The sequence below is a fragment of the Trichoderma reesei genome (assembly GCF_000167675.1).
Source record: "Trichoderma reesei QM6a unplaced genomic scaffold TRIREscaffold_7, whole genome shotgun sequence".
NCBI lineage: Eukaryota > Fungi > Ascomycota > Sordariomycetes > Hypocreales > Hypocreaceae > Trichoderma > Trichoderma reesei.
Window position 1 is genome coordinate 301,058 of NW_006711154.1, and position 10,812 is coordinate 311,869.

Below are 10,812 nucleotides of genomic sequence, written 5' to 3' on the forward strand. Positions count from 1 at the left end.
GCTAGCTCCTCGTACGAACCAAGGCTGAACCGTGTTCCTTCACTCCCACCCACACGCGAGGTTGAAGAGGAGGAAGATCAGTCTTCCGGTGCTCCGCGACTGAACGCCACTCGCTCTCCTCCGCCTCCAGCATTGCCTACCCTTTCCGCTCAGGCTACCTTATCGCCCCCTAAACGGCCGGGTTCTGGATACATACCCAGCGGTGTCCCTTCAATCCAGCCGGGCTTCGTCCCGCCCCCGCGGGCTCAGACGCAATCCCCTGGAGCTACCCGAGGTAGTCAGTACAACCCGAAACCCTTGGAGCCCGCCCGACGGCCTTCTTCGTCTCATACACCCGTGTCCCCTCCTGCCGCTAGGACGACATATGCTCCTTCTACTCACTCTCGATCCCAATTCTTGCCCATGAACATGGTTGCTCCCACTGATGGACGAGAGCATGACCCCCTTCAGAGATGGCAAGGTGTCCCCATCATCTCCTGGGGAGTTGGCGGCGTAGTAGTCACTTCATTCCCAAAGAGCATCCCGAGATATGTCATGAACCAAACGACACCATCCATGTTGCGAGCTCCCGGAGAAGTCAAGGTCCGAAACATCAAGGACATTGAATCCCTGCAGGACCGCCTGGCCAAGTTCCCCGGTCCGCTCAAGGGCAAGTCGAAGAAGAAAGAGGTACTCTCCTGGCTCAGTGCTGGTATCGAAAGCCTGGAGAAAGAACTTCCAGAAGTGTCTTTCCACCCGCAGCTTTCGCACGAAGCAAAACGGACGATTGAACGTCTCCTGCTGTGGAAGATCCTTCGAGTCTTTGTCGAATATGATGGTGTGCTAGAAGGCAACCCTGCAGCGGAGAAGGCTGTGCGAGATGTTCTCTCCCCAGGAACCGTCACCCCAACTGCGGAGAATGACGCCCTGTTTCCGGTGGATCCAACCATCGGTATCACTGGCACTGCGGTGACCTCGATGCAGGCCGATGGAGCCGATGCCGCTACCATGGAGCAGATTCGCCGTCATCTGCTCAAGGGTGACCGCGAAACCGCCGTCTGGACGGCAGTCGACAAGCGTTTGTGGGGACACGCCATGCTTATCTCCCATACAGTTTCGCCCGACCTGTATAAGCGTGTTGCGCAGGAGTTTGTTCGCAAGGAGGTCAACCATCCCGGCCAGAACAACGAGTCTCTTGCCGCTCTGTACAAGATCCTGTCCGGCAACTATGACGATTGTGTCGATGAGCTCGTTCCGGTGCATGCTCGTGCTGGCATGCGACTGGTCTCGACCGGGTCGTCTTCTGAGCCCACCAAGGACGCCATGGAAGGGCTGGATAAGTGGAGGGAGACGCTGACGCTTGTTTTAAGCAACAGAAGTGCTGATGACATCCGCGGCCTCAACGCCCTGGGCAAGTTGCTATCCAGCTACGGCAGGGCCGAAGCCGCCCACATCTGCTTCCTGTTCAGCAGACAAATATCCGTCTTCGGCGGCTTCGATGACCCCAACGTTGATTTTGTTCTGCTGGGGTCAGACCATCGCCAGAACGCGCACCAGATTGCAAAGGACACGGAAGCTCTGCAGCTCAGCGAGGTGTACGAGTACGGTCTTACGCTCTCGGGCATCCCCTCGGCGGTCGCTGGCGCCCCTCATCTCGCAGCTTACAAGCTTCACCATGCCATGACGTTGGCTGAATATGGCTACCGGGACAGAGCTCTGCAATATTGCGATGCCATCCTTTCAGCAATATCCTCTCAGACGAAGAGGTCGCCCTATCACCACCCACTGCTGGAGGCGGCCGTCGATGACTTTATGGTTCGCTTGAAACAGGCACCGAAAGAGGAGTCATCCTCGTGGATGTCTAAACCCAGCATGAACAAGGTGTCGGACAGCATGTGGAACAGATTCAACAAATTTGTTGCCGGAGAGGAATCCGAGAATGCCACTGCCACGCCGACCGAGGAAACCGGCCCATTTGCCCGTATCGGAACCCCGTCTATGAGCCGCTCTCCCTCTGTTTCTAACTTTGACACATTGGGCATCAGCTCGCCCAGCTACCCAGGGGCTGGTGCTCCCGCTGCAACATCCGCTCTCTCCTCAGCACTGTCGCGATACGCTCCTGTCAATTCTCAGCCGTCATACGGAGCCGAGTCCCCGCAGGTGTCATCATTCTCTCAGCCTGGGCGAAGCTCGAACGAGTATACTCCTGGCACGTACGGAGCTTCCTCTTCTATGGCTGGCTCGCCGCCTGCTCACGGCAACGGATTTGCATCCTCTGGCCTCAGCTTCCAGCCAATGACCCCTATCCTTAAAGATGAAAGGAGTGCTTCTTACGGCGGATACCAGCCCTACGGGACTCAGGATTCGGCCTCCTCGCTGCCCGCTCCTGCAGAGTCTACCACGGGTTCTTCCACGCAAGGATATCAGCCTATCTCCTATGGATATGAACCTCCATCAACTACTACCGATGCGTCGGAGTCCGGAGTAACAAACGAGGGCGTAGCTGGGGCTTCATCAGGTGGCGGTTACGAACCTCCCTCTTATCAGCCTTATGGATATGAACCGCCTTCATATGAGCCTGACGCGGAGCCATCCGCCGAGGCTGACGATGATGAGCCCAAGCCCAAAAAGAAGAGCTTCATGGATGACGACGATGACGACTTCCCCGCCCCACAAGCCAAAGAAAAGTCCAAGGCAGAAAAGGATCGTGAGAACCAGGAGTTGTTCCGTAAAGCCGCAGAAGAAGATGGTAAGTGGCTCTTGTCGTTCAAACACCTCTATGGGACTCACATGTGCTAATTTGTCAATAGCCAAACGTGCTGCCGAAACCGCGCAATCCAACAAAAAGGGATGGGGCTTTACTAGCTGGTTTGGAGGCGGCAAGAAAGAAGCTGCAAGCCCTGGCGAGGCATCGTCTCCAGGCAAACCCATCAAGGCTAAGCTTGGCGAGGCGAGCAGTTTCGTCTACGACCCCGAGCTCAAGCGATGGGTCAACAAGAAGCCCGGAGCCGAGCAGGTGGAAGCAAAGGCGGCCACTCCTCCGCCGCCCAAGGCCAGTCCCCGATCCGTCGGCGGGACGCCTCCGCTTAGGCAGTTCACGCCGCCTCCCGCAGCGGGTCGATCCAGCCTTCCGCCGTCCTCTTCAAGCTTTGGCACTCTTGCTCCGCCACCGGTGCTCAACAGAGCCACGTCGCAGGAGAGCCTCAGTGCGCCGCCAATGCTGCGGTCCATGTCTGGCGCGAGTAGCGATAGCAAGCCTTCCAGCAGACCTACCACGAGCATGAGCAACGCGAGCAGCATCGATGACCTGCTCAGCGCCGGACCCCGTAAGCCTGGGCAAAAGAAGGCTCGGAAGGCTGGGCGTTATGTGGACGTCATGGCAAAATGAAGCACTTGCTGCTTCATAGAATGTTTGGCGTTTTCCACCCTGTTTTCTTTTTCTTTTCCCTACCCTCTCCCTTGTCCTCCATGGAGATCGATTACTTGTTTTCTTACAAAGAGCCAATGGCAGCATTGTATGATAGGACTGGAAGTCATGGTACTGTAGTAATTCCTGGCTGGGGGACCTTGTGTTTTTTTCTTTCCCTTCGATGAAGTTTTGGAATATGGAGGTGACATGATGGAACGAGCGGATGACTGATGCAGATACACATGACTAGGCACACAATAGCAACTTGGATATCTTGAACGAGTTGACATAAAAAACATGAATAGAGCATTAGAATGTTCCCTTGTGGTTGTGCTCCCTTACGCCGCTGAGCTCCCATCTAATCCATAACCGGCGTGACGTCGTCTATGGATGAACTCGCTGTAAATTTTAGGCACTGTAGGCTTGTACATGATACTATGGCTGGGTGAGCTTGGTCCAGTCCAGAACATGGTGCAGGCAGAGGAAGGTTGCACACTTACCGTGAGGACTGCATCATCGCCGCCCGCATCATCATAATGTGGTATATACACATACAGCACCAATGAATGGTTATGGCAGAAGCACGCAATGACCCTCCCCTCCAGCCTTCCAGCACTCAGGACTCTGCTCCAGTCCTTGCCATCGACGTAAACCGAAGCCCAGGCGTCGGGCCCGCGATCGCGGAACTTGGTACTAGGGTGCTCCTCGATGGGGACCCTGAGCTGGGCGGGATCGAGCTCCGGGTTGTCGAGATCGGTCCAGGCGCTGGAGATGTCGGCGGTCTCGGTGGTGATGCGGACGCGCAGGCCGCCGTGCATGTTGGCGCTGATCTCGAGGCGGGGAGACTTGCTGCTGCTGCTAGAGCTGCCGGAGGCGAGGGCGAGCCTGGTGAAGCGGTCCGAGATGGACTTTAGCTGGAGGAGGGGCGGGAGCTGGATGTGGACGTCGGGCTCCTGCAGGGCGGGCTGGACGGTGGAGGCGACGGTGTCTGGGTGCAGGACGCGGATGGGGATGTCCTGGGTGATGATCTTTTCGTGCTCCCTGCGCAGGGACGTCTCGAGGTGGGTTCTGTCGTCGTGATCGTCGTCGAAGCCAAAGGGGTCGTCGTGGGAGGGCCGCGGGGGCGCGTGGGCGTTTGCGTGGGAGGGCCGGGAGGTGGTGGTTGTGATTGTCATGGAGAGGACGGGGACGCCCTTCTTCTTGGTGAGGCGCAGGGAGGCGGAGATGCTGTTCTGGGCGGACTTGAGGGCGCGGTGGAGGGGCTGGAGGGAGAGCTCGAGATTGATTGTGTTGCCGGGCTCGGCGGACTGGATGGTGCAGTTTTCAAAGAGGAAGTCCATTGGCAGTGTTCTGTGTGAGATGGAGATGAGATATGAGGTTGGTGGACATGTTCACTAACGATCTGATGATGGCGAGTGAGAGGGAGGAGATCGAATGGGACGTCTTACGACCAGATTTGGGATCCTGTGTCCGGCACGACGGTAAAGTGCGCCGTTTCATCGCTTAGACGCAGCCATACCAGCTTCTCCAAGGAGGAGAATGCGGCAGTGAGCTCTGGCGAGAATGAGGCTGGTTAGCAACATGTTCTTGTATGACGAGTGGGAAGCGTAGCAGTGAAGAAAGAGGTTGCATGCAATGAAGAACGTAGTGCTGCACTACTCACTGGCAAAGGTGCGAATGTTTTTCAGATCGCTGTGGAATCTCATTGTGGATTATGTTCGTGAGTGTAGCTCGTGAAGATGAACAAGTTCACGATGATGGTCGTTTGGATGGAGTTTCAGAGGTCCAGTTTCTTAGCGGGCGGAATGAGTTCCGAACAGGTACAGGTACAGGTACAGGTCGCAGGACGCCAAACAGCCGCTGGATGTGCACAGTGCACAGCAACACAGAGATGACATCAAATGACTTGAACCCTTCTTTTTCTCGAGAAATATATCAAGAGAAGTATGACTGGGGAATACCTAATGTTGCATTTGCGTCATTCAAACGTGTTGCAACCATAGCTGGGGATTCCTGAGATGGGTTTGATTCTCCTTGTAAGACGGGCGCATCGTGCGCTTATGGAACTTGATATTGATGTTATATGCCATGTCCATCATCATTAGAACTAGAACTATCCATCTCTATATGCTGTATGTGGCATAATTTGATCGACAAACGCCATAGTTTGATACACGGCAAGCGCCTTCCTGGTGGTCCATCAGCCAAAAAAAGGTGGTCGACTGGTGGGAGTGGTTTGCTTCTGGCAGGTAAAACCAAGTCGAACATGCCCCTTTTCCTTTGGGTAGTAGATGACGCAGTGAAAGCTGAAGAAGTCGCAACTCTGAACTGAGTCATCTTGAACTTTCTCCAAGGCAACAGCTAGATAAGAGCCTTTTCAGTAGGTAGGTACCTGTAGCCAGACACAGAACGCTGCATCTCCAAACACAGTCGTCAGCAAATCATCCGTATAACCCCAATGACGGGCCAAGCAAAGCCCTCATTCCAGAATCAATTAACAAATCATCTACTACATCTCACAAGCCGCCTCTCCTTACCGCTCCATCGCCGCCTTCGCTATGGGCGTTCTCACGCAGTCGTTTGTTCCAGCCAGCACCGCAGAAAAGCAGCCATGGGGATCCGGAACTGGAAAGCAGTCATCATGGAGACCATCAAGACAACATGTCGACCTCCGTGGGTATTGATGAGTAGGACACATGAACGGCAAAGCAAAAGCTTTGGCAGCAGCAGCAGCAGCAGCATCACCGTCACGCACACCATCACGCAGACCACTTCACAGGCCACCACGCCCGATCTACCGCCTCTGATGAGCTACACTCACCCGTTTGCAAAGCGTGACCGTGCCTGGAGCCCGTCCCTCCTCACCATCGAATCCGAGCTAGAGTTCGGCCCCGAAGGAACTCCGCCTGGCGTGGCTCTTGGAATACCTCCTGAGCACATCCTTGACGAGGGTCCACCGCCGATAGATGATCCTATTCCTCTGAACTATCACAGGGTTCCTGCATCTGCTATTCTTGTGAGAGCGGACGACGACATGGTCAATAGATTGGGCCCTTTCGATGGAGCCTCGTCGATTGCGTCTGTGAAGAACCCTTTCGTTGGAGTCAGTGAGGTTGACGACTTTTCGGACGATGGGCCACATGATACCTCATGGGCGACACCTGAAGCATCATCACAAGCACGTATGGTGGTACGCAACGAGCAAAGAGGGGTGGTCAAGGATGCCACTATGTCTCTCCAGGAGGACCAACTCTCGCTAATTCAAGATATGCTGCTCTTTTCGCTACCTAACCGAGCTTCAGAACGTCTGGCTGCTGCGTCATTATTTGCGTCCGCCCAAAATCCAGCATTGCCCTACCTGCCCAGGGGAGAAAAGGCGACTGACCTAGACTCAGATACCTGCAGTCTATGCGGAACAAATGACACGTACCAGAAGCCGCACCCGAGTCGAGACCACATCTTTGAGGAGCGCAAGGCATATCTCCCCTGTGGACATTTCTTTAGGCATCGCTGTCTGTACAGCTGGATGTATTCCGCGTTCTGCAACCACCATCTACTTCGATGTCCTCGCGGGTGCATCTCTCTCCTTCACAAGTGCGGCCACCCTACCCTCCCCGTATGGCAAAGGCCGACACGATTGCACAATGACCCTGAGATGACGATCCCGTGGGACTATGAGTTCTGCGAAAGCGAACGAGGCAAGCGGTGTATCCAGATCCTTTCGTTCTTAACCAGGGCTGAAAGGCCATCGGCGCCAATGTCGACGCAACCGGAAGGCGAAAAGGAAGGGAAACGAGGCCTGCGTTGGAGATTGCGTGACACGCTGGTCTCCCCTGTTTCTGAGAAAGTGCAGCGGGCTGTAGAGCAGCAAAGACAGCATGCCATGAGATACTGGAAGAGTAGGCAAATAAGCTGGTGGCTTGACAGGTGGGCGGATGCCTGGGGAATCAGCCCGCAAGGGACGACTTTCTGGTGAAAGCAGGCAACAGACACGGGTGCACATTACTTAACATAACTTATTGTTGGAACCCTGCTCGGCTTCGATGGCAGCACATTCTTTGGATCTGGGAACTTTGTCAGCGCTGGAGGAGACAGTAGCGGCTTGGGGGGGCTGCATTACATCTTCTGTTCATCTTGGTCTATCATATTTCCAGCATACCTACCTACCTATCATCAGCCATACAGCGTTTGGCTGGGACCAACAGACTGGCGTTTGGTGACAGCCAGCGTGTCTGAAGAGCGGAAATTTTGCTTTCAACTTCTCTCACCTGACGGACACTCAGCGTTTTCATGAATCCACTGCTCGCAGCCAGTAGATGGCACTGTATTTGTCTATAGCATACGGTAGGAAGTACGAGAATCAGAGGCCATTAACCAGCTTCGTTGCCTTGTCTTGAGGCCGAGATGGCTCGGAGGACCAGGCACATCGTGAGGAGGGCTGCCGTTATCCTGCTGCGATGATAAAGCATTGATGGCTACGGAATAGGTGGGATAAGTAGTGAGTAGCACTCCTTCGAGATGCACGTATAGACAGCCATATGCAGAGAGGCATATAAACAGCCTGACTTTCCGCTGAGAAGTGCTTCTGTAGTATTTGTTGAAGCAAAGCCACCTGGCGCTGGGAACGCTAGTAAGTCTAGATGTGATACAACGGTATGCTTCGCTTCTGATTATCTTTCACGCCTTGTTGTCTAATTTCCAATTGGTATCTCGCCTCAACCCGAATCTGAATCGCTGCTGCTGTCGTCTATAAACCCTTCCTCTAACCTTGGTACAGAATTAGCCCCTGACGAAAGTATCACAGAGCAACACTTGGCATGTCCACCCTCCATAACAGGAAAAAAAAGGTCCTTGCACCCAAAGAAAAACAAAAGCAGGAGACTTACTCCCGACTGAGCCGCCTCGTGTGATCCGGCCGCCGGGACCGGGCAATGGCCTCGAGCACCTGGGCGATGTCGTCGTCAATGTCCTCGAGCTCCTCGCCCTCCTCGAGATCGCGGTCCGAGAGCCCGCCGCCGCCGGCCGTGCCCGAGGCGACCTGCCTGTCGCGGCGCCATGTAAAGGGGAGGCTGGCGATGCGCAGGAGGCGGCCGGTGATGCGGTAGCGCAGGGAGGTGGTGTGCTCGGAGATTGCGTCGAGGGGGAGGTACTGGCTGTAGCGGCTGCGGTAGCGGCGCCAGACGGGGACGACGACGAAGGTGAGGACGAGGAAGAGGATGAGGGAGATGACGGCGGGGATGACGAGCGTCTTTTGCGTGTTAATGCTACTTCATTGGTCCTTGGGATGTTATGCGCTGTCGTGTCTCTTGTTCTTTTGTATATATTTTTTTCTTCTTGAGTTCTGATCAAAGGTTCTTACCTTGATGCCAGCTAGTGTGTCACCCATCTTGGGATTTTATGTGGTCTCTTTTGATCTTGGATTTGGTCTGGGCTCTATTTGTTCGGATTTCGGCGTCTTCTTTGGCGGTTCGAGGTGGTGATGCATGCGATTTAGTGGTGCCGGCTGCACGACTCCGGCGTGCTCGTGGATGCGATGCTGGCGACTTGAGGATATGGCGGATTCCCGGCCATGGAAACAGAAGTCAAAGTAGACTGACAAACAGGATGCGCCTATGGTTGTGTTCCCTTGCGCGAGGACCCCTTGGCAAACACCTGGCAGCTGAAAGGGTCCTTGTTCGGGGCACGATGGCAGCAGTCGAAGGATTCGAAGTCGAAGTTGAAGTCGATGACGGCTGAGAGCGACATTTGGAGTGCGACGGAAGTGGAATAGAGCCTGGAGGCTTATTTCCGCACTGAGTGCCCAGGTACAGCCACAACGTGAAAGGCACCTGCGCCTGGCACCTGGCAGGCTACATTACGTACGTACGTACCCCGGAGGCGCTAAAGAACCTGAACCTTCGGATTGTGATTGTAGAACGTACAGTACATAGCTATCGAAATGCTTGCAGGGACTGGCCACCACTGGGTAACCTAGATACCGTAGTTTCTGGCATGGTTGCTATAAGATAGTTTTCGAGAGTTTGGTTTGGCTTCGGGGGGTGGCTGACGGGCGGGATGGTGTGGACTTTGGGGGCGTTGGAACCAGTTGGTGGTGGTTGGAGGGATGGGACGAAAGGATGATGGATGCTGTAAGTCGAATGCTGGATTACGTAAGTTGCCCTTTGTTGAAGATTCACTCCAGCTGCCCGGTACCAATCTCTACCTAGATGGCATCGACTACATGTGAGGTAGGTGTACCCGGACAGGCGGACAGATACGGCGATGATAGAAATCAATATGAGGCTGACTGTACACGTCGGACATTGGAGGCCTTTAGGGACGACTTCCAGCTGTCGCAGGGATCCAGGTGCTTCTTCTCCACTAGGTACCTACCATAACGAGAGTCTGAGGTCTCTTTACCGTGCCTTTCTCGAGATTGTTGCAGGATTCACATTGTGCTTGGATACGTCGATGATGTCTGTATCAAATCAGTACTCACTCTACCTAGGTACCTAATCCATGAGCGTGGCATCGTGTGCAATCTGAAACCATCGGCAGTCACCACGTGAGGCGTTCGGTACGGAATCGGTAAGGGTACGGGGGGGCTACGGGAGCCATGATCAATGCGCTACTTGTGTGCTAGCAGATGCGACTTTGACATCGTCTGGTGAGTGGCCTCGGTTGTTCCCAGGAGGCATCGCATTGCGACTTAGCTTATGTACAGTATGATATACCCAGGCTATGGTAATTAGGTTGATGAATGGGACACCTCATCCAATGAATGTTTCACTAACGTGAAGCTATTGGACCGCATCAGGGTACATGTACTTATCATGACCCTACCTACCTACCTATCTTCAACAAGAGCTACATTCAAAAACAGCCCTCGAACGCAGAACAGATCAAGAAAGGAATGGAAAGCAAACATGACCCAAAAATAACCCTGCCACCACCCAAAATGCCATCATTTCCCGGCCTCTCACCCAACCCTCCCTTGTCTCATTTCCCGCCTGTCGTCGATTGTGGATCGTGCTTCGATTGCCCGTCTGCCAGTTGTGATCCACATGCACGCAAGACCCAATTAGGCCCGTCGACGCCGGTTTAGGGGCCACGGTCACCTGAAGCCAGCGCCTGTCCGGCACCCAATGGTCGGGTTGCTCCAGCGCCTCCAGTGGCCTCCTGGCCCGCCTGTGCGCGCTGCCTCAGTCCCGCTGCTAGCGCTGCAGCGGCCGGAGCAGGCCTGGAGCTACTGGGAAGTACCGGTACTCGTCTAGGCCAGCTCCAGCGCTTTGCCACCGGGGCAATTGAGCCTAAAGGGCGGCAAACCCTGCTGGCATTCGCCGGTATAGGTACTCCTGTAGCAAGTCCCCTGTGGCGTGCTCACATCAGGGGCTCATGTGCCGGTACAGGTACCTTCAGTCCGGTGAACACTTCCATTGAGGTGG

The 10,812-nt window shown here is 54.8% G+C and overlaps 4 protein-coding genes across 4 annotated transcripts; 2 read left to right on the plus strand and 2 right to left on the minus strand.

Annotated features, from left to right (window-relative positions):
- Positions 1 to 402: 402 nt before the first annotated feature.
- TRIREDRAFT_60136 (uncharacterized protein) lies at positions 403 to 2,004 on the plus strand (the record flags this gene model as incomplete). Its single annotated transcript, XM_006964412.1, has 1 exon — positions 403 to 2,004. A coding segment is annotated over one exon (1,602 nt), but the record flags the coding sequence as incomplete, so codon positions are not given.
- A 486-nt stretch (positions 2,005 to 2,490) lies between these two features.
- Positions 2,491 to 3,367, plus strand: TRIREDRAFT_60222 (uncharacterized protein; the record flags this gene model as incomplete). Its single annotated transcript, XM_006964413.1, has 2 exons — positions 2,491 to 2,728; positions 2,790 to 3,367. Coding segments are annotated over 2 exons (816 nt in total), but the record flags the coding sequence as incomplete, so codon positions are not given.
- A 359-nt stretch (positions 3,368 to 3,726) lies between these two features.
- On the minus strand, positions 3,727 to 5,094 carry TRIREDRAFT_60450 (uncharacterized protein; the record flags this gene model as incomplete). The annotated part of the gene is made up of 3 exons (XM_006964600.1): positions 3,727 to 4,738; positions 4,837 to 4,942; positions 5,052 to 5,094. The coding sequence occupies 3 exons, from the start codon at positions 5,092 to 5,094 to the stop codon at positions 3,727 to 3,729; spliced, it is 1,161 nt and encodes a 386-aa protein (XP_006964662.1).
- Positions 5,095 to 8,024: 2,930 nt separating this feature from the next.
- Positions 8,025 to 8,774, minus strand: TRIREDRAFT_106306 (uncharacterized protein; the record flags this gene model as incomplete). Its single annotated transcript, XM_006964601.1, has 3 exons — positions 8,025 to 8,079; positions 8,275 to 8,636; positions 8,748 to 8,774. The coding sequence occupies 3 exons, from the start codon at positions 8,772 to 8,774 to the stop codon at positions 8,025 to 8,027; spliced, it is 444 nt and encodes a 147-aa protein (XP_006964663.1).
- Between the last annotated feature and the right edge of the window lie 2,038 nt (positions 8,775 to 10,812).